General features: G+C 48.4%; 1 protein-coding gene across 1 annotated transcript; it reads right to left on the bottom strand.

The window, feature by feature from the left end:
* Positions 1-1303: 1303 nt before the first annotated feature.
* Positions 1304-23266, bottom strand: Tmem248 (transmembrane protein 248). The gene is made up of 7 exons (XM_042688069.1): positions 23020-23266; positions 11102-11278; positions 8467-8752; positions 5330-5480; positions 3652-3835; positions 1961-2104; positions 1304-1497 (listed from the first exon to the last, which is right to left on the bottom strand). The coding sequence occupies exons 2-7, from the start codon at positions 11258-11260 to the stop codon at positions 1477-1479; spliced, it is 945 nt and encodes a 314-aa protein (XP_042544003.1). The 5' UTR covers positions 11261-11278; positions 23020-23266; the 3' UTR covers positions 1304-1476.
* Positions 23267-23476: the final 210 nt, after the last annotated feature.

The following is a 23476-nucleotide window of genomic DNA, read 5'->3' as shown; positions in this document are numbered from 1 at the left end:
AGGCGTGCCTCACAGGCGCACATTTAAAAATAAAATTCATCTCCTCCTCAAAGAAAAACACACTTTCATGATTATTCTGCCAAACCTTTCTCTACTTCTCAAAAGGAAAACAGCCACTGAGTCGATCTGTAAGCTCCTACCTGTGGGGGCTGCTTGTGATGAGGGATGGTACCACACAGCATTCTGTGCCAGTTAAACCAAGACCAAAGGTCACAGTCCGTGTGGAAAATGAAACTTAAGACCTTCACGGTGTAGGTGACATATTTAACGTTCTACTCAGGTTAAAAGCACATACCTGTCCTAAGGAGTATTCAAAGGTGACCATTTTATTTTTTTTCTTTAAAAAAAAAACTGAAGATATGAATCCTTGCAAGCAAAACAAACAAGAACATGTTATTGTTCTTACTACAATTAATGAGCCAGACAGGTAACATCCACAGAATGGAGTGGTGCTCTGAAATGTAGGGTCAGACTGTAGGTACAGACTGTTCCCCACACTGTGCATACTGGATAGAAACAGGAACCTAAGCCTCCTCCACCCACCAGCAACGAGGCCCCAAAGCTACAGCCACCAGAGACTTCAGTCCACACTAGATGGGAACGCCATGTGCTCAGCGACCCCTCTCCACACTAGGTGGGAATGCCACGTGCACAGCGACCCCTCTCTACACTAGTGGGAACACCAACACATGCAGTGACCCACCACCCATCTCCATACTACATGGGAATGCCATGTGCACAGCAACCCCTCTCCACACTAGATGGGAATGCCATGTGCACAGCGATCCCTCTCCACACTAGTTGGGAATGTCATGTGCACAGCGACCCCTCTCCACCCTAGATGGGAACATCACACGCACAGTGACCCACCACCCTTCTCCACACTACATGGAACACCATGTGCACAGCAATCCACCACCCCTCTCCACACTAGATGGGAACGCCATGTGCACAGCGCCCCCTCTCCATACTAGATGAAACATCATGTGCACAGCGACTCCTCTCCACACTAGATGGGAACACCACGTTCACAGCGACCCCTCTCCACACTAGACTCAAACGCCACGTGCACAGCGACCCCTCTCCAGACTAGATTCGAACACCATGTGCACAGCGACCTGCCACCCCTCTCCACACTGGATTCGAACACCATGTGCACAGCGATCTACCACCCCTCTCCACTCTAGATGGGAACACCATGTGTAGAGCAACCCCTCTCTATACTAGATGGGAACACCACGTGCACAGGCCCAGGTGAGGCCAGAGGCTCAGGCTCCCAGTGCAAAGCACGTGCATCATTGGACCGATTTCCAAATAGATTTTATAAATATGTACAAGTCAGTTACAGGCACTTGAAATGTCTTTGGCTGGAATAACCAACACTGCAAGGTCTTGTTTTCAGAGTGGCCAGGCCCCAGCTGGGTTCAGCAGGCAATGATTATGGTTCAGTCTTTCTCAGAAAACGAGGCTATGGGGTTAGGCTTCAGCCAAAGCCACCTAGGAGAGAGCAAGACAGCAATGCATCAGACAGGGAGTCCAAGGCCTGCCAGCCCTGTGGACACCCCAGGAGCCCAGCAACTGCAGAGACTGGGACCAGTGGGGAGTAACTAAACCCCTAAGGCAGGAAGCAAACGCAAACCTATACATCTTTGGAAAGCAGCAGGTGAGCTGCACTGAGAGCTAACTATTGGGGACCCCCTTAGCAATCGTACCTGTCTTCTCAGGTCATGGAAGTGGCCCACAGGTGGCCCACCCAGATAAGGGGGACTCAGAACTGCCACAGTTAGGAGCAGGTAGTAGCCAAGAGTACATGGGACCTGGTTAAAACCCAACACCATAACTGAGGAATGCAAGTCTGGAGTCATTTCTTCAGAGGAAAGATGCTACTCACATGAGCTTGGTAAGCATTATCTGGGGGTTTTGGAGCAAGACACCGGGCCACACTCCGACCCCTGCTCACCTTCTCAGGACAGAACTCAGGATTGCTCTGACGCAGTTTGCTGGGTCGGCCTTTTATAACAGCATAGCAGAACATCGTGATCACCATCACGAAGAGGAAGTAACTGGTGTGCATGAGATGCAAATTTATTAACGAGCGGTCATCCTAAATAAACAAGAGAAAAATCCAGAAACATAGGCACTGAGTTACTGAATAGTTTCACCACTATTTCTGAAGACAGGACTGCAAATTTCTATCAACTTTTCACTCCTTATCTAGAATTGAAGGGATCCCTTTCACCGCTCCCATTAAGAACAGATACCATGCTTGGAAGCTATGGCCACTCGGGACCGCCACCCCTTCCTCTGCCCTGGTTGCTGCCTGAGCCCATACCCCAGGTACCACTCCAGGGAAGCCTCTTCCCTGGACACACACTCTTCTTGCCTCTGCATTCCTAACTTCATGCTACCCAATTCCAGAAAGGCTTGTACACAACTCTTCTGCTTCCGTCTGTATTTTCCCCCTTCTGTACATCCCTGCTGAAAGCCTGCGTTGTCTGCTTGGGTTTACAGGCCATCAGTCCCTGGCCCTGCAATGGCAGAGGGACCCCAAACACACCTCTTTTCCTTCCCTCCTCCCACGGCCAGTCCTCACACCAGCCCTCACTCGGCTTCTTGCCATTTATACACACCAAGCAGCAGCATCAGGCAACAGAGCAGTTTTCCTAAGGCAAGGCCTTTGCCCAGCAGAGGCAAGGGCTATCTGGCCCAGTAAGAGGCTGGCCCACCAAGGGAAAAAAGCTTTCTGGACCTGCCTTCTGCCCTCCATCCACCCTGACTCCACCACTCTCACACCTACAAATCCCCCCACCTACCAACTTCCAAAACTGAGCCACAGGAATGGCAAAGAGCCAGGCCCAAGGAAGAGAAGTTCTCTCCATGTGCAGCAAGGAGAGAAAGGGCCTACCAATACCATGCAAGGACTGCAGGCTGAGCAGAAAGCTGAGTAAGTGAATCCCTGTCCAGCAGACAGTACTGCCTCCCCCTTTCCTTGGCTGAGTTAAATCTTACTTGGTGTCCAGCCAGATCCCTCCTGCTCTTCTTTCAGACCCTCCAACCCCGAATTCTACCTTTGAACCCCAATAGCATTCCTTATTGCTCATGTGACCCTGAACACATAGCCTTCCATGAACAATGAAGGAGGGACACATCGGTAAGCCACACAAATAGCTCTTGAGCCCTGATGGCTTAAGAATACAGCAGTTGCTCAATAAATGATGACTTCTGAGTGAAACAGAAAATTAAGAACAAGATTTCTCTTAACCAAAATAGTGACATGTTTTTGCCAGTCTCAACCATTTCACCTAGTCTCCAATCCAACTGGAAATCTAGTTAGCTAACTGAAGGATGGATGTAACATGGCCTCCACCCAAAGTTCCAGAGGGGCTGGGAATGTGGCTCAGTGGTAGAGCGCATGCCTTGCATGCCAGAGGCCCTGGGTTCGATTCCTCAGCACCACATAAGCAAAAAGAAAAAAGCCGGAAGAGGCGCTGTGGCTCAAGTGGTAGAGCGCTAGCCTTGAGCTGAAGAGCTGAGGGACAGCACCCAGGCCCAGAGTTCAGGCCCCATGACCGGACCCAAAAGAACAGGAACCAAAGTTCCAGAAATCTCTGTCTGGCAAACAGACACACACAGACACACAGACAAACTTACATCTGGAATGATCACTGTGAGCTTGGGATTTAAAGCATGGTAGACTTTCCCAATGGCTCCCTTGTAACACCAAAAAGGGTTGTAGTCTTGCGCATACTTTGTGTTGGCATCTCTGGCAGTAGTGAAGATCTTATACCAGAGGGTGGCGTTGCTGTACGTGTCAGGAACACAATGAGGGGGCTGGCTGCAGAGGGAAGAGAGGGGGGGAGATGTGTTCTGTGACCAAGACACTGACCTGAGCTCTCCAGCCTTGCATCTGGCCAAAAACTGCACAGAGCAAGCCACAGAGAGAAAGAAAATGTTTCTAGTAACATGATCCTTTGGAATGAGTATGTGTTTAGTCAGAGAGATGACTGCTGTTGCTTAACAATCATGTAACAAAGGTCGGGGTGTGCAACCTCCTGGATCCTTACTAAGTATGGACACTTCCTTCAGAGTCCACCACAATCCTCTTGTATGAGGGCAAACAAGGCCTGCTCCTCTTCTTCAACTATTTCCTTCAGCTGCCTAAATCATCAATTTGTGTACAAACTCCTACACCAGGCCTTACATAGCAAATCAAGTTTAATTTGAACTTTGGGTAAAGGCCACATTACCTCCTTGAATTAGTTTCGACTTGGCTAACTAGAATTCCAGCTGGGTTGAAGACTAGGTGACATGGTTGAGACTGGCAAAAACATAAATAAGATAAATCCTAAGGTAATTCTTACCTTACAAAGATTCACCATAGAATTCCTTTAAGTAGGCTGTTACTATGTATCTCACGTATTTTTTAGAAACACTTTCTTATACAGAGAGAAAAGAAAAAGGAAAATAAATCCTTAGCTGGGAGCGGATGTTGTGCATGCACTCACAGACACTGCTATTCTGGAGGCTGTAGTAGGATCAGAAGATCAAGGCCAACCTAGTGAGGATCTGTCTCAAAATAAGTAAGCAGGGCATGGAATGTGTCTTAGTGGTAGTGCATGCTTCATGCACACTAGGCAATTCCTCAGTACCACATACAAAGAAAACGCTGGAAGTGGCACTGTGGCTCAAGTGGTAGAGTGCTAGCCTTGAACAAAAGAAGCTCAGGGACAGTGCTCAGGCCCTGAGTCCCAGCCCCCAGGACTGGCAAGAAAAAAATAAATAAGCAAATAAATAGTAAAGAAAAGAAAAAAAAAAAAGGAAGTAAGAGAGCAACACAAAACGTGAAGCAGGACTGAGAAATAAAACCCAATATGTGGAGTACCAATGGCTCATAGTTGTAATCCCAGGGGACTGAGATCTAAGGATAGTGGTTCCAAGTCAGCCCTGGAAGAAAAGTCTGTAAGGCTCTTATCTCCAATTAACCACCAAAACAACCAGAAGTAGAGATGTGGCTCAAGAGGTAAAGCACCAACCTCGATCAAAAGAAGCCAAGTGAGAGCACAAAGCCCTGAATTCTAGCCTCAGTACAAGCAAAAATAAGTAAGGCTTAATATGTATTCTAGATTTAAAACCTAACACTGCAAATAGTGGAAATGCACAAAACATTTACTTTAGGCTGCTAAGGACCACTCTGGCTGGAGGATTGGCATTCCATTTTTCTCTGCATGACATTTTCTTTCTACTCTGGTAGGAAATGCCACCTAGGACTCCTGACACAAGCATGGCTGTCCCATCCCCGCACACAACCGTCGTGTGCCTGACCACTTACACGGTGACTGGGAAGACGCTGGGGGAGGCCGTGAGCGTCATGCAGGCTGTGAACACCACTTGCTCACAATGGCCATGAAGGGCACAGTCATCGGAGCTCCAGGCTGCAGGCAGGGTAAAGGTTATATTTATCTCCTCATGGGCCTCCCTGCCTGTGAGAGAGAAAAACAGTGCTCAGTGAGGAAGCAAGCAGAAGGATCCACCATTGTCCCTGGCATCCACCCTGCCTCTGAGCAGTCACAGAGGGGAAGAGCAGGCAAAATCTGAGGTGGAAGGAAGGCCTGGCTAGGTGACAACAGCATGGTCACCACACTGTCCAGTCCTCTTCCCACTTCCAATCTGCTTCTATACATACAGCTCCACTCTGACTGTACAAAGGGAGGGCCACACCATCTTACACACTCAGGACAGGCCATGGGGCTCGCAGACAATGACACCTCAACTAGACCAGTGTGCTCTGAGGCCATGGTTGGAAGAGAAAGGTCTACTTATGCCAGGAGACTGTGCTAACGCCTGTAACCCCAACTACTCAGGAGACTGAGCTCTGAGGATCACAGTTCAAAGCCAGCCCAGACAGGAAAGTCCATGAGACTCATCTCCAATTAACTACCAAAAAGTCTGGAAGTGGAGCTGGGGCTCAAGTGGTAGAGCACTAGCCATGAGCAAAAAAGCTCAAGGACAGCACTCAGGCCTTTGGTTCAAGCCCCAGGACCAACTCAAAAAAGGAAAAAGGAGAGAGGAAGGAGAGGAGAATGGGAAATAGAAGGGAAAAGAGAGGAAAATGGAGAGAGAGGAAAATGGAGAGAGGAAAGAGGAGGAGGAGGGTGAAGGGGAGGTAGAGAAGGAGAGAGAGAGATTAAGAGGAAGAGGGAGAGGGAGAGAGAGGGAGAAAACAGGGTGAAGGTCCACACCATGTGGAAGCCCAGAAACCTCCCATGTCCTTATCACCATGGGTGTGGCTCTCCTCCCAAAGGAGATGGGCAGGCCCCCATAACTCCCTTAAGGATTTCAAACAATCCAGGCCAGGCCAAGCCACAGGAAGCCTTCCATGGCTTTCCCAGGTCTCTCCTGATCACTGTGGTCCACCACGGCTCAACACTGCCAGTGTGGTGCTAGCTGGTCTACTGGTGATTACTTAACAAGCATTTATGTAGCGGTTCCTTTGTGCAGGGACTATTTTAAGTGTCCAACAGATGTTAACTCATGCTATTTATGTCTCTTCTACATCTCCAAACCCAGGGGGATGAGACCTGATCTCAGGTTTTTCTAGCTCTCCTGGAGGCGAGCAGCACTAAGCTGGCCATGGGGGCAGGAAAGTTGCAGCCTAGCATGCACACCCCTGTCCAGCACTTAGAACAAGGGTAGATACATGGCAGAACATTTGTAGAACATGCTGAAAACTCCAACAGAACGAACCAGAGTGTAAGCAGTAAGTCTGTAAAAGCAATTACAGTGGAGCCACATGAATGTCAACCCCCAGTGGAAAATCCAAGTACAACTTCTGACTCCCTCAGAAATTTCTTTACAGCTTGCTCACAGCTGACTGGAGGCCTGGCAGGGACCAGTCCACAGTTACTCTGCATGCTAGTGTGTGATGTGTGTGCTACATGTGTTGCATGTATGTTTCATATGTCGTCTATTGTATGTTGTTATGTTGCTGCATATGTTGTATGTGCTGTGTGTCACACGGTTGATATGTGGCATATATGCTATGTGTTTATGTCATTACATGTATGTGTTGTTTGTGGATATTACACGTATTGCTTGCTGTGTGTATATGCTATGTATATTATAAGCATATTATACTACATGTGAATTCTGTGCCTGTTATATGCAGATACAATATGTATTATATTTATGTTGTTAGACATTACATGTTTGTGCTACATATTTGCTATATGTGCTACATGCATGGTATATGTGGCCAACATGTTTATGTATTTACACATGTGCTGCTTGCTCTTAGGTGTTGTACTGTGTTACATGATATGGTGTGTTGTGTGTTGTGTGTGTCATGAGAACTGTGTGATCGCTTTTTACTGCGATGCACAATCTGCCAGACAGCAACACTCAGTGTCACATTATGTATTTCCATTTCCATTCCAGCTTTAGGGTTTTTTGGGACAAATGTCTTACTGTACTGCCCAGGCTGGACTCCACTCCAACCTCCTCCCAATCACAGGGGTGACACAGGGGCACTACTGCACCCAGCCCCTCCCGCACATGGCTCTTCAGGCAGGTCCTCCAGTACGCACACTGGCCTCCATCCCACCCGTGGCAGCAGGAAATGGTATGAAGAACATCACCAGCATTTGTAACTTGGCTCGGGTCCTACACCTCTACCTCTGCTTACATTTCCTTTGACAGCAGGTCAAGCACTGCTTGTGTGCTATGCACCCCCTAAACTTGTCTCGCCCTTGCAGGGCAGGCATTCCACTGGGTGTGGAATAGGATCTCATAGTCTGCCTGGGCTGGCCTCCAACCGAAACCCTCTCAATCTCTGTCTCCTGAGTTGCTGGGATTCCAGACAGGCATGTCCACCGTGCCTAGCCCTGCATTTTAGAATCTTACTGTAGATATGCCGGTCTTACAGCAGTGAGTGACTTTTTAACAACCACTATCTACATACCTTTGATGCAGTCATGACATGCCTTTTAAATTACTTTTTTGATACTTCAAGGCTATATATGACTCATCTATTTTTTTCAGTACCACAAATAAAAAGGTTTTTTTAAATTCCAAGTATCACTAGACTCATGCAGTTCAAATTTGTATTCATCTATAGTCAACTGTGTTAAGGCTGAGGAGGCCCTTCAGGTCTCAGTTTCTCCTCCCAGCACCCCACCCCCTTGCTAGGTTACAACCCAGGACGTCCCAGGCCAGGTGAGGGAGGTGAATGCCTCAGGGGCTGCAGCAGTGCCTCCATTCCCGTTCTCAGGAGTCTTCCCCTGAGCTGTGTGGAGCAGAGGAGCACCAGATGAGGAAAGGACTTGAAGACAGCCCCACCTGTCACTACAGCAAGGCAGCACATGAGGGCTGGGAGGGCGGGGGGAGGGGAGGGCAGGGGGCCGGGGAGGTGGGTGCAGTCTACCCACAGCTGGCACCAGACCCAGAAAGGAAGTGGCCCCACACACATACCTGAAAGTCCAATCTGATGGCCCAGGATGGTGGAGTACAAGTGGGTGACATTGCGCGAGTACCCTCCAAAGGGTCGGAGCGGGTCCAGGGTTAGGGTAATAGCCACTGAGATGTTGACTGGGCCTGAGTCTTCCAGGGCCTGTGGAGCCTGGGTGGACACTCGGGCCTGCCCACTGGTCACTGTGCTCTCTGGAGTTGTGGTGTCATTGGATAGATGCTTCAATGTCTCATTTTCTGATACGCACAAGTCCAAATCATTAAACCTCAGCAGGAAAGTATTCCAGTCCTTCAGAGAAGGGAAAATAAAGAGAAAGAAACATGAGCAATCCCAAGGTCCTCTCCGCATGGGGGTGGGCCCCGCCTGGTGTGCCACCAGCTCACGTGGAAAATCACAATTCTGAATCACAATTCTGTCACACCAAATACAAGGCCCCCTGCACTGCAAGTAGTGTAACACTCCTAGTCATTTATCTCTCTGGAAACTATCCTCCACATTGGGTGTTTTGTTTTGATTCCCTTTCTTTAAAAGTTTTCATTGTAAAGGTGATGTACCTGTACAGGGGTTACAGTTACGTAAGTCAGATACTGAGTATATTTTTTTGAACAGTGCTACCCCCTCCCTCATTTTCTCCCCGTTTTCTCCCTTGACATGAGGTTTTAAACATGCCATGACAGCAGACTTCAGGATAATGGTTATTTTGAATCCAGCATATTATACTTTAGAGAAAAACCTGCCTAACCTGGGAATCAAACATGGAAGTGTTAACAAAAGGAGTAACATATGAAAATCATGAACACGATGCACATAGCAGCTACGATTATTCATTTTGAAGATGAGGCTACTTATACAAGTCCGCTGGTCATACACCCTGAGTCTTCCTACAGTGAGAAGAGCGAACACTCCTAGCACTCCTTGTCTCCCTAGTCACAGGTTTGCAGAAACAATTCCACAAGGGAGGGCACCAGATGTTTTCATTCATCCGTACATTCACCTGTTTGTTGTGCCGAGCAGGGCCTAGGGTGCTGCACATGCTAGGCAGGTATACCACCGCTGAGCTACATCCTCAACCTTCTAGCACAGCCTAAATGGATGACTTAAATCTTAGGCTAGTTTTAGAAAACACATAAGGCTAATTCTGTCCTAATTAAATAAATACTAACACAATTAAGGACTCCCTGGGCCTACATTAATGCAGCAGGAAAACAAAGGAGAGCTTGTGCTGGCCCATTACAGAGTATGGAAAACATGGTTGAATGCAAAGACAAGCTAAGAGGTACTTCTAACTCCACTAACAGTGCTGCTCACTTAAAAATGCCACCTAAATAATCCCCAAGGGCCAACTGATCTGTCATTAGAACATTAGTCCCCAAGTATGTGACATTTAAAGACTGTGGAGTGGCTGCAGCGATTAAATTTCCCTGACAGAAACTGAGCAGTCCATAGTGCAGACATGAACACAGTGAGGCCCAGAGGAACTTGGGCTCTCTACTCCAGGGTGGAAACAGTAAGAAAAGAACATCGAGTCCTGAACCACTGACTCTCCTATAGCCCTTAGAAATCCTATGCCAGGTTCTGAAGCCTCAGTACTGCTCCCCTGCAGAGCAGGGGCTGTGCTAAGCCACAGAGAGCACTGTGGGACAGTCCAGGTGACATTCCAATCACTGCTGTGGTCAAAGGTACCACGTGACTCCAGCGCTGCAAGAAAACAACACCAGCCTGTAGTACAGTTTTGCACATGCCTAGAATGGTCAATCAGCCCTATATGGGTAAAGTCTGCGTGTACACATTTTGAGGTTTCCCAACGTTCAGAAGAGAGGTAGAATTAAGCCAGCCAATATGGTTCTGATAAGAAACCCTTTGAAAGGATTTCATGGTAGAAATAAGTTATAGCCTAACTGTATCAGATTCACATGGAAAGACTGTCCCTGCCACCGAGATAGCCCATGATCTTGGAGGAATGGCAGAGCAAAGCCAGGGCTGCCAGTGGCTCAGGCCTATAATCCAAGCTGCTCAGGAGGCTGACATCTGAGGACCTCCGTTCAAAGCCAGCACAGGCAGGAAAGCCCTTGAAACCCTTATCTGCAATTAACCACCAAAAAAAGCCAGAAGCAGAGCTGTGGCTCAGCTTGTGGTAGAGCACAAGCCTTGAGTTAAAAAGCTGAAGGACAAGCAGGGAACTGGTGGCTCACGCCTATAATTCTAGCTACGCAGGAGACTGAGTTCTGAGGATCACGATCCAAAGCCAGCCGGGGCAGGAAAGTCCGTGAGACTCTTATCTCCAATAAACCACCAGAAAACCAAAAGTGGCGCTGTAGCTCAAGTGGTAGAGCACTCGCTTTGAGCTGAAGAGCTGAGGGACAGTGCTCAGGCCCAGAGTTCAAGCCCCACAACCGACCAAAAAAAAAAAAAAGAAAGAAAGAAAGAAAACAGCAATGAGCCTCTGGATGGAGACTACAGCAAGCTCTCCAAATGCACCCACCCATCACTTCACCCAAAATCATTATTGAGGGTTTTGTTCTGAACAGGTGTCATGGGAGATGGGGGACAGAGCTCTGTGTAAACAGCTGTGTACACAGCCAAAAGGTGTCCCTGTGCAGTGGGTATGGTCAGCCTGAGAAGGGAGGGACACAGTACCTCTGCCATGCCTGGTGACTTGATCTCCTTGATCTTGAAGAAGTAGCCCAGGGTCAGGAAGGCGATGGCCATGGCGCTCACACTGATCATGAAGACCACCAGTGGGGGCCGGCTGCTGATATACAGCTTCAGGTTCTCCAGGGGGTTGATACTCAACATTATTCTCAGCAGCACTCCCTGAAAGAAATCAATTGAAGGTTCCTGACTAATGCCAAAAAAGCGGTGATTCCCTTCCATTCCCCTTGATTATATTAGAGATTCAAGGAGACAGTCGCTGAATCTGAAAAAATGCCTGATCAATAAATTCATTGAAAGCTGAGCATGGCATCTCACACCTATAATCCTAGGCAAAGATGGGAGGAACAGAAGTTCAAGGCCAACCTGGGCATGAAGTTTGAGACTCCATTGCACTCGATGGCTGGGCACAGTGGGGCACACTTGTCATCCAAGCTGCAGGGGAAGCACAGTAGGAGGACCACAGTCCAGGCCAGCAGGTGAATAAGAACATATCTCAAAAAGGAAAAAGGCACTGGGCGCCGGTGGCTCATGTCTATAATCTAGCTACTCAGGAGGCTGAGATCTGAGGATCGAGGTTCAAAGCCAGCCCAGGCAGTAACGTCCCTGAGACTCATCTCCTATTAACCATCAGAATCCTATTAACCACCAGAAAACCGAAAGTTTTGCTGTGGTAGAGTGCTTGCTTTGAGCTGAAGAGCTCAAGGACAGCACCCAGGCCCAGGGTTCAAGACCCACAACCAACAAAAAAAAAAGGGACAAAGGCAAAAAAAGAATTGGAGGTGTAGCTCAATGGCAGAGCCCCTTGATTTATAAGAGTGAGGCCCGGAGGTCAAATACAATATTATCAATGCATTCAAAAACTAAATTGAAAAGCAAATGTAATCATGCTTTTCAACATGAACTATGTGGAAAATGATCTATATAACATGTGGGCAGGGATGGGAAGGGAAAACTGAAGGAAGCAAAGGAAGGAGTAGATGTCAAAAAAAAGTATACTCTTTACCTGACTTAGGAAATGGTAACCCCTCCGCACACCACCTTAATAATAACAAAAGACTAGAAGGAAAGTAAGCATGGGGATGCATGCCCATGATTCCATCACTCAGGAGGCAGAGGCATGAGGAATCACAAGCTGGAGGCCAATCTGGGATACACAGCAAGACCCAGGACTGCGCTGGCTACTTAGTGTGATCCTATCACATACAAAAGACCAGAAGTGAAGTCTTTGTTCACTGACACTGCCTCTAAGTGGGTTAACTTGAGAGACAGACAGTGAATCTTCTAAATAATCTAAAATAAAAACTACTGCTCCTATATCACTCTAAGAAAATGACTCAGCCAGGAAGATGGTGTACACTGTAAATCCCATCACTGGGGAGGCAGGGTTAGGAAGGTTATGATTCATGTTCCACCTGGGCAAAATACCTAGTGATACCTCATCTCAACAAACAATTGGATGTGGTGGTGTGCAGCTATGTGGAAGGAATAGGAAAGAGGACTGAGGTCTGAGGCAAAAGCACAAGACACTATTCCCAACATAACTGAAACCAAAAGGACTGAGCATGGCACTAGGGGTAGAATACTTGCCTGGCACATGCAAAGTCCCAAATTCAAATCCCAGCACCACCCAACACAATCTGTAAGTAGATGAATGATCTGACCAACAGGGGCTGACAGGCCCTACTGCTGAGAAGCAGCCAGGTTGCTAAGTTCACTCACTCCTCTCACGCCCCAGGACCCGTGCCCAATATCTTACAAGCTAGGAATGGATTTATTGCTCCCTGCTAAGATCCCCCAAGCACCCTGCCATGCCTAAGATAAAGCCAATAACAGCTCCTCTCATGGCCCCCGGATCACAACCCAGAAGTCTGCCTACCTTCCCAACTGTGCTATCCACCTCCCCTCTTCTGCACTGGGCTTGCAGCACAGGTCCTTGGCTGCCTCTTAGGATCCACCTGTTAACTTCCTGAGGGAAGTCTTGTGGGACTGAACAAACCACACGTCCACCTGGGGTTTGGTGCTGCTTCTCACCCATGGGCCTAGAATGCCCATCCCTGTACTTAGGTGTTCTTTCCTTAATTTCAACCGCATTTTCCACATTCCAACTGTAACTAGCACTGTGTTACTCTCAAATTCTTCCTACAGGTTTTGAACCTAATCTGAAAGTTTGCTCCTCCACCCTAGATGCTTTCCCCAAACTCTATACGCTTGTTCTTCTGGCTGTTTTCTTCTTTTTCTTGTCATGTGTGCTCTTCTGCACTGGTGTCAGAAGATGAGACAGCTACATGGACACAGTGCCAGCTGTGTCCCTTCTAGGCTGTCAGTGTCTGGGGCTGAACTGGGTGGCAGTGCATACTTAGCAGGCACTAGGCCTAGGTCCAATGCCCAGCAACATCCTACAAATGAAGTTTACCCATGTGACTGCTTGCATATTGTGTCACCTCTCATTTGTGACTCCACAGGGGAGAATATTTTGCCCTTGCACACCGAGAACACATAAAGATGAGCACACTAAAACAACATTAACAGAAAGCAATTTTTAAAATGTCTGGACTAGCTTCTAAATTCTACAGGTAAAACAACTCCCAAGAAAACCTGCAGCTACAAGCTGTGCTCGCCCCTCTGAGGTGTGAACAGTACTTCTCTTCCTCACAGGCAAGCCCAGTCCTTAAATAGTCAAGCTTCACCTGCCTCAGTGGTGCAGGCTTCTAATTCCAGCTACTCAGAGGTAGAGATCATAAGGACTGCAGTTTGAGGTCAGCCCTGGAAAAGTCAGGTGAACAAGCTGGGCATGTGAACACCCTGCTAACTCAGCAACTCAAGAGGCAAAGGGAGAGGCCCGGCCCATGCAAAACACAAGCCCTGATCTGAGAAAATAAACGAAGCAAAACAATCATGGGGGTGCAGTTAAAGTGGCGGAGTGTTTGCCTAGCAACCAGAAGACTTGAGTTCAAACCTATTTTAAAAAAAGGAGGAAAAGCCGGGCGCTGGTGGCTCACGCCTGTAATCCTAGCTACTCAGGAGGCTGAGATCTGAGAATCGCGGTTCAAAGCCAGCCCGGGCAGGAGAGACCGTGAGACTCCTATCTCCAATAAACCACCAGAAAACCGGAAGTGGCGCTGTGGCTCAAGTGGTAGAGCGCTAGCCTTGAGCTGAAGAGCTGAGGGACAGCGCCCAGGCCCAGAGTTCAAGCCCCACGACCGACAAAAAAAAAAAAAAAAAAAAGGAGGATACATTATCCATGCACATTTTCTGACTTACTACATGTGAATGCAGACACTATTACTGATGCTGTATCTGCAAATATACATTCACCTCTCTGACACTCATCTCTTCCCTGGCCAGTCACGGGCTGCACTTGCTGCCCGGGCACAGTGGTTCTCCGGGAGGTGACACTGGGAGCCAGCAAGGTCTTCCACAGCATCACCCACAGAGGCACTGCAAGAGGGATGGAAGTGGCTCCCAAACACTGGGGTCACACAGGGCCACCTCAGCCTGCTCTGCGTGGGGCCCAACCCTTCACCCTGCACACACTCCACAGGGAAATGCCTGCTCTACTTCCCAACACCTGTGCTACACTCAATGTCCAAAGGCACGCCCAGAGAGATAGGAAATTATCTTTATACTCCACATTGTACCTCGCTGAAACTGAGCATCTTTTCTGTTTTATATCAGCCATGTAGGATCACTCAAAAATGAATGGCTTGAATCCTCTAACCTTTCAACTCCTGGTGTTAGTCGTTTCTTACTAAGGTATAGAAGTTCTTTTGTGGAGTTGGGAGGTACGGCTCAGGTGGTAAAGTGCCAGCCAGTGAGTAAAAGCCAAGTGTTAGTTCCGGTCTCAGACAAAATAAAGTTCTTTTACTGGGCACTGGTGGCTCACACCTGTAATCCTAGCTACTCAGGAGGCTGAGATCTGAGGACTGCAGTTCAAAGCCAGCCCAGGCAGAAAAGTTCCTTGAGATTCTTATCTTCAAATAACCATTACAAAACTGGAGGTGAGTCCAGCACTGGGTGGCTCATGCCCATAATCCTAGCTGACCAGGAGGCTGAGATCTGAGGAGGTCGGTTCAAAGCCATCCCAGACAGGAAAGTCTGTGAAACTCATCTCCAGTGGAAAAAAACAGAAGTGGCACTGTGGCTCAAGTGGCAGAGCACTAGCCTTGAGTAAAAGAAGCTCAGGGACAGTGCCCAGGCCCTGAGTTCAAGCCCCACAACCAACAAAAAGAAAAAAAAAAATTTTGATGCTCTGGGTTCTAAGCTTTTAACATGTGTAGCTCTTTTTTTTTTTTTTGTTGGTCATGAGGCATTTCAAATGAACACAGTCACATACTTCACTCAGCATGATTCCTTTAAGGTTGGGCCTCACTGCACCTCACCCTTCCATCCAACTCCCCCGCCTCTTGCCTCCTCCTTACTGCCAGACACACCCACTGCACACAAGAGTTTACACTTACCACTCTAGCTATCATGCATAATCCCATTAGAAACTTGTGTGTAAATCTGTGGGACAGATGCTGTAGCTGCCAGCAGCATTGCCAGGCACTACCTAACCGCCCAACTCTTTCCAAAGAGGAACATACACTGCTAGTGGGAATGTTCAACCACTCTGAAAAGTAGTTTGGAGACATCTCAAAAAACAAAACAAAGTATTACCCTATGATCCAGCAATTCTACTCTTAGGCATATTTCCAAAACATTGTAAGTCAGGATACAGCAAAGCCAACAGCACAACCATATTCCTTACTGCAGAATTCACCACAGTCAAGATATGGAATCAGCCTAGATGCCCCTCAATGGGCATATGGATCAAGAAGATGCTGTATACATACGCAATGGAATTCTACTCATCCATTAGGAGAAATGATATTATATCATTTCCAAGGAAATGGAAAGACCTGGAAAAAATTATGTTAAATGAAGCAAATCAGGCCCAGATAGACAAAGGATGCATGTTTTCCCTAATATGCAGAATCTAGAACTAATTTGTAAATATACAAGTAAACACAAGAAGATTATATACAAGTTCACACAAATGCATCTTCAGGGGAGAATTCGAATAGTGTAATTGCTTAGAAAAACTAGCAGTGCAACAAAATGAAGAGCAGGAAACTGACACTCAAAAGGGGACAGATGAATAGAGAGGAAGAGAGTGAGAATATAGTCATAATATTTAATGCATATCCTACAAAATTAAGAAAATTAAGAGGAGCTGGGAATGTGACTAAGTGGTAGAGTGCTGGCCTAGCATGCATGAAGTCCTGGGTTCAATTTCTCAGCACCACATAAACAGAAAAAGCTGAAGTGGTGCTGTGGTTCAAGTGGTAGAGTGCTAGCCTTGAGCAAGAGAAGCTCAGGGACAGTGCTCAGACCTTGAGTTCAAGCCCCAGGACTGGCAAAAAAAAAGTAAATTAAGGATGATAAAAGGAATACTACCATCAATCAAGATGAATTGCACTCATACAGTGATTTGTTGGATGGTAACTCCTTTATACAACTACTTAAATAGATATATGTATATGTATATGTATATGTATATATATATATATATACATATATATATATATGACAGGCTTAATACACAGAGGGAGGAAAAGGGAGCCAAAAAAAAAAAAAATATATATATATATATATATATATATATATATTTGGGGGGGGTCCAGTGGTGGGGCCTGAACTCTGGTCCTGGGAGCTGTCCCTCAGCTCTTCAGCTCAAGGCTAGCGCTCTACCATTTGAGCCACAGTACCACTTCCAGCTTTTTTCTTTTTGCTTATGTGGTGCTGAGGAATCGAACCCAGAGCCTCATGCATGCAAGGCAAGCGCTCTACCACTGAGCCACCTTCCCAGCCCTAAAATATATTTTTAAGTCCAGAATATAAAGAGATTAATATCCAGAATATAAAGAGAACTCAAAAAATTAAACAGAATAATTCAACTAATAAATGGACAAGCAAATTGAGCAGACAGCTCTCAAAAGAATACAAATGACTGATAGATACATGAAGGAATGTTCAACATTCTTAGCCATTAGGAAATGCAAATGCCAAAAAAAAAAATAAAGAAAAACAACACTAAGATTCCATCTCATCCCAGTCAAAAAGTACAAATGTTGGAAAAGATGCCAGGGAAAAGGGAACTACACACTTTTGGTGGGAATGTGCACTAGTGCAACCACCATGGAAGTCAGTGTGGAGCTTCCTCAAGAGTCAATGTGGGCCTTCCTATTACCCGACATTCCACTCCTGGGCATGTGCCCCAAGCAGGGCAAGCCAATACCAGAGAGACACTTACCTGCACAACTTTGTTCATCACATCACTGTTCACAACAGCCAAACAGAAACTTGTAGGAAAATGGACACAATTGAAGGACCTCAGACTGAACCAGCTCAGAAAGCAAAATATTGTGTTTTCACTCTTGTGTGAAAGTTAGACCTAAGTTAGACCTATATACACAGACATGTGTACCTATCCATGGATAAACACTGAACATGAATCTAAGGGGGAAGAAAAAAAGAACAGAGGTGTCCTGAGTAAATGCCCATGCTGAAAACAAAGAACTGGCTACAAAGGTATTCATTCAGGAGCATTAGAAAAGGTGACTTGCACAGCATCTCCTCAGCATGAAAACAAGGCAGCCATCAAAAACACAGCTTCTGGGGCTGGGAAGGTGGCTCAGTGATAAGAGCGCTTGCCTTTCGTGCTTGAGGCCCTGGGTTCGATTCCTCAGCACCACGTAAGCAAAAAAAAGAAAAAAGCCAGAAGTGGCGCTGTGGCTCAAGTGGTAGAGCGCTAGCCTTGAGCTGAAGAGCTGAGGGACAGCGCCCAGGCCCAGAGTTCAGGCCCACGACCAGACCCCTCCCCCCCCCCCAAAAAAAACCCCACAGCATCTGAAACCCAGATCCTATGCCTGCTTGTTCTCAGGGGAATGTTTTCAGGGCCCCACCCTCCCATGACAGTAAAACATTTGTAGAGCTCAAGGCCCTCCTACAAAACACATGGTGTCTTCTCAGAGCACCTGCCTATGGCTGCAGTCACACAAACCTTTTTTTTTTTTTTTTGGGTCAGTAGTGGGGCTTTAACTCTGGGCCTGGGCACTGTCCCTATGCTCTTCAGCTCTACCACTTGAGCCACAGCACCACTTCTGGTTTTCTGGTGATTAATTGGAGAGAAGAATCTCACAGACTTTCAGATTTTCCTTCCCGTGCTGGCTTTGAACCGTGATCTCAGATCTCAGCCTCCTGAATAGGGTTACAGGCTTGAGCCACTGGTGCCTGGGTTTTTTCTTTTTCTTTTTTTTTTTTGTGCAGGTTCTGGGGCTTGAACTCAAGGCCTGGGTGGGTACTGTTCCTGAGCTTTTGTACTCAAGGCTGGTGATCTACCACTTGAGCCATTAGCTCAAGCTAATTAGAGATAAGAGTGTCACAGAATCTTCTGTCTGAACTGTCTTCAAACCTCGATCCAAAGATCTCAGTGCCCGGAGTAAGCTAGGATTACAGGCATGAGACACCAGTACCCATCCAGATAGATCTTCCTCTTTTTATTTTTATTTTTTTAATTTTTTTTGCCAGTCGTGGGGCCTGAACTCTGGGCCTGGGCACTGTCCCTCAGCTCTTCAGCTCAAGGCTAGTGCTCTACCACTTGAGCCACAGCGCCACTTCCAGCTTTTTTCTGCTTATGTGGTGCTGAGGAATCGAACCCAGGGCCTCATGCATGCAAGGCAAGCACTCTACCACTGAGCCACCTTCCCAGCCCCTCTTCCTCTTTTTAATCATAGTGAAGGGACCAGCCCAGGGTCACCTATGTGAAATAAGCACCCTGTCCTTGGGCGTCCTCCAACCCCATTTCTAACCATTTTCAACAATAAAATCCATCAATGTAATGAACTGATTCTGCTAATTTAGTAATAAAAACACAACTTCATGATGACAAAAAAACCACGAAATATTTTTTCTTTGGTTGGGGGGGAGGGGTGTTGGTTGTGGGGCCTGAACTCTGGGCCTGGATGCTGTCCCTCAGCTCTTCAGCTTAAGGTTATCACTCTACCACTTGAGCCACAGTGCCACTTCTGGCTTTTTCTGCTTATATGGTGCTGAGAAATCAAGCCCAGGGTCTCATGCATGCAAGCAAGCACTCTATCATTGAGCCACCTTTCCAGCTCTCAAAACACGGAATTTTAAAGAATATTTTTATCTACTTGTTAGTTCTGCAGTGCTGGGATAGAACCTGGGGCATTCCTAGATGGTACTTGAAGGACTTACTATATATGCCTGAGCTCAAGAACGCTTCCACAAATCCATCTCAAATAAACACAGCAGCAAACAGAAGCACACTCCTACCTGTTCTGGTGCTACTAAGGTTCCCTTAACTTGATGCCACCAGGACTGCAGGCTCATAAGCAGCTCAAGTGCAAGCAGGAGACACTGACCCAGGCTCCTCCAGGCAACTGGGGGGGGGGGGGGGGGAGGGGTAAAGAGGGAGGGACACAGTGTTCTCCAGACAGGCAGAGGATGAGAGGCCATAGCAGTGGAGAGAGGTGACCTAGAGAAGAAGGACCCACCCACGCTGCTGAGCTGTGCGCCGAGCCATATCAGAGAACAAGAAAAGTCCTACAGCGGGTGCTTTACAAAGTCCTGAGGAGAGAGGCAGGAACAGGGTAGAGGTAGGCAGAGGCTGAATTCCATGTTTCAGGACTGGCTTGGGCTGAGTGGAGTTCACTCCTCAATACCCAGAAAACACAGGCAGGAAGCATGCAGTGTGGAAAAGAGGAAACCCACACACAGAATTTTACAATGGGATTAAAATTTTATTAGCCAGGAAGTAAATGAACATATTTAAGCCTGTGGGACAAGGCCTGTGAGACCTATCTATCCCTGTCTCTCTCTCTCTGTCTCTCTCTCCCCCAAAGTACTTCAAAGTTTCTCACATGGCTACTTGCTGAAGTTTTCAAGTAGGTGTATTCTAGTTTAACCCGGACTCTTTGGACTGGAGAGGGATTCTAGATTCCCAGCAGTACTTCCTCAGTAGTGTCACACTTTACCTAAGGTATTCTCACTTAAGGTACACTAAGCTACCACCTGTGCCCAGAAACAAGCTTTCCTTTACACAAAATCAAAAAACACCATTCATCTTCTGCTAGACTCTATCTCAGGCTAACAGGGAACTCCTCATAGTGGACACACAACCGGATGACAGGGAGTGGGAGAATGGGAAATGAGAGCTGCAGATACCCAAGAGAAACACTCGGGCCTTGACCTGACAGGAGAAATGGGAGAGAAGGCAGGGCTGGGGTGTGGCTCAAAGCAGAGCAAGGCCAGACTTCTATCCCTGCCATGTCTGAGCTGCCACAGCCCACTGCAGTGTTGAGCCTGAGCCTCGCAAAAAAAAAAAAAAAAAAACAGAGACCCAATGGCAGCTGCCCCAGAAGAGCTGAGGTAGAGCACCTGCTGGGGTCAACAGGCCTGTGCAGCCAGACAGCCTGTCACAGAGGGGGGAAGTGTCACCACCGAGGTGGGGAATGCAGGGGGGAGGACACAGACACAAAGGGGGGAGGGGGAGGTCACAGTGGGGGAGGGGTAGGTCAGAAGGGATGGAGGTCACAGAAGGGGAGGAGGAGGAGGACGAGGTCACAGAGGGGGAGAATGAGGTCACAGAGGGAGAGGACAAGGTCACAGAGGTGGGGGATGAGGTCACAGGGGGAGGGGGAGGTCACAGATGAGGTCACAAAGGTAGGGGACAAGGTCACAGAGGGGTTAGGACACAGCAGGCCTTCAGACAGGGAGCAGGGTTCCAGCTGACAGACCATGCTCAGCCTTAGCCAGCCCTCCTCTGGTCCTCAGGGCCTCACCTCGGCCCTCCTCCTGGGTGGTTCCCCTCCCCCCGCACTCCCAGCTCCAGCTGGGGTCTCTGATCCAATAGACTCACTCAGTTAGGGCTTCAGCTGCCCTGCAACCTCCTCCCCTTCAGATCTCACACCTACATGGCCCTGTGAGGCCTTCAGTCAACAATCGGGGCTTTGGACAGCCATGGACTCTGCGCTCCTGCAACCACACAGACCAAGTACTACAGTACCCCCTTCAGAAGACTCCAACTCCAGTCTGTTCTCAGCCACAGAAACTCCAAATGTAGCCTGCTCACACCACTTCTCTCAGCCATGAGGCCATCTCCACGCAGCTCCAAGAGGCCTGGCCATAAGGCCGATCCCATCACTTTCTTGTTAGTTTGCTTGAGCCAGTCATGGGGCTTGAACTCAGAACCTAGGCACTATTTTCTGTGAAGGAGGCACTGTGCTGAGTTTTGCAAATAATATACATAACCCTTACCACATCTGCGTTTTATGGATGAGATTAAATTACGGAATGGGAAATTAAGGGATATGGAGAGTTGGTTTATTGGCCTAAGATCATATAATAAGTGAACTAGGGAGCTGCTCCCTAATAAATACAACAGGTCTGAAGGCAGAGGAATCATCATCAAATGGGACAAAGACTGAAGTGCATCCTTACAATTTTGCAACAAGACATACACTGTGGTAGAATGCTTGCCTAACATGAGTGAGACTTAGAATCCATCCTAGCACCATCTGCACATCTACAATAATGTAAGCAAACCCCTTCCAGTGGAGTGATAAAGAGGCAGAATCCGATTACTGAGGATCAGGGGGTGAGAAAATCTGTTGCTAAAGGCTACCAACAATAATGCCATGTCCAAGGCACTACCCCTCCTGCTTCATGGGCACCCCACCTTTTAAGCTCCCTGGTCCTTCTAGGTGGACACCACTACCACTGCTCTCCAGGAGGAAGTTGTGTCAGAGGCTCAGGAGTCAGAACAGTCATGCTGCAAGCATAGGCTAAGTATATTCTGAGTTAACTCATCTCTCAAAGCCATGCTCTTCTTCACTCAGTGCTATGGCTGACACGAAGGTTTCAAGCCCAATACCAAGCTGAAAAACACAATGACCAACTTCATGTGCCAAGATGTAAGGTGCCTTTTACTGACTCCAATAACAACCACAATCAAGCCCCACTTTTTTTAAATAAATAAATCTGCCATAGGTCCAAGATGACAATAATTTCTATTCTTCAGTAGTTCTTTTGCTTTTGTTTTTTGTTTTACTAGCTGACCATCTTTCTGACCATCTTAAAGCAGAAAAAAAAATGAAAGTATTTGGGGTATGAAAGATATTAAGAAAAGTCACAGCAGGGTGCCCGTGGCTCCCACCGGTAATCCTAGCTACTCAGGAGGCTGAGATATGATGATCTAAATACAAAGCCAAGGAAAGTCCATGAGACTCTTACCTCCAATTACGCACCAAAAAGCAAGAAAGTGACTCAAATGGTAGAGCGCTAGCCTAGAGGGGAAAAGCCTGGGAAGAGCGCCCAGGCCCTGAGTTTAAGCCTCAGGATGGGGGGGGGGGGGGGGGGAGGAGGGCTAGAAAGCTGCTGCATCTACGTGCCTTTTTTTCCCATTTACATGCCATCTTTTTTCTCAGTAGCCCAATCTGGCCTGGAACTCAGGATCTTCCGTCTCCGGCCTCGCATATAAGATCTCAAAACCACTCCCAAATTTGCTCTATTATACAACACGGTTCAGGGGGTTCACACCCGCCCTCCATGGGCACCGCGGGTCCCTCCCCGGTGCCTGTCTCCGCGGGAAGCGCCTGTCGAACCCGCGCGCGGACGGGCGTTTCACACACTACACTGGGGCCAAAGGCGGCAAGCAACAACAGAACGCTCCAGGACGCAGCCCAGCTCCGCAGGCCCGGGCTCCGCGCGCACGGCGGCCCGCGCTGACGCGGCCGGGCGGGCCAGGGGGGAGCCGCGCTCCGGGTGGGCGCTCTGAGGTCCGGCCCCGCGCCCGCCCGGCCCGCACACACCCGCCCCGGCCAGCCCGCCCCGCTCACCCGCCTCGCGGGCGGTGTCGCCTGGCCCGGCCCGGGCCGCTGCTGGGCGGCCGCCCGCGGCGACGCGGGGCTCACTGGCGGCGGCGCGCGACGGGCCAGGGGCCGCTCGGCACCATGCTCCCCGCCACTCCGAGCTCAGCGTCCCGCCCCGCAGGGGGACCCGACGGCCCGGGCTGAGGGCGCCCGGCTCCACCGCAGCAGCGTAGGCTCCGCGCGGACTCCGGCGGCCGTGGCTTCCGGGTAAAAAAAAAAAACACACACACGCCAGCGCCGTCGTCGCCGTGACCTCTGACCCCTGACGTCGACGGCGGCGCGGCCGGGACAGAATTCTGCAGACGCCAGCAGCGGAGCCCTGCGCGCTAGACCCCGTCCAGGTGTGCGGCGGCGTGCGAGGTGGCTTCCCCGCGTCCGGGGGCTCTGTGCCGGGGTGTGGGATTGTGCGCGCGGAGTCTGCATG

Source organism: Dipodomys spectabilis, unplaced genomic scaffold (assembly GCF_019054845.1).
Source record: "Dipodomys spectabilis isolate Male_0828 unplaced genomic scaffold, ASM1905484v1 ptg000112l, whole genome shotgun sequence".
NCBI lineage: Eukaryota > Metazoa > Chordata > Mammalia > Rodentia > Heteromyidae > Dipodomys > Dipodomys spectabilis.
Note: the sequence above shows the minus strand (reverse complement) of the source record. Positions and strands in the feature narration are given on the sequence as shown.

What these genes read in the sequence shown, in the direction of transcription:
- Tmem248 (XM_042688069.1), bottom strand. Translation starts at nt 11,260, where the DNA reads ATGTTGAGTATCAACCCCCTGGAGAACCTGAAGCTGTATATCAGCAGC. An exon ending in AGCGTCTTCCCAGTCACCGT is followed by an intron (nt 3,836 to 5,329) that starts GTAAGTGGTCAG and finishes TTCCCTCTGCAG; the next exon opens with CCAGCCCCCTCATTGTGTTC. An exon ending in TCACAGTGATCATTCCAGAT is followed by an intron (nt 2,105 to 3,651) that starts GTAAGTTTGTCT and finishes TTGTTTATTTAG; the next exon opens with GATGACCGCTCGTTAATAAA.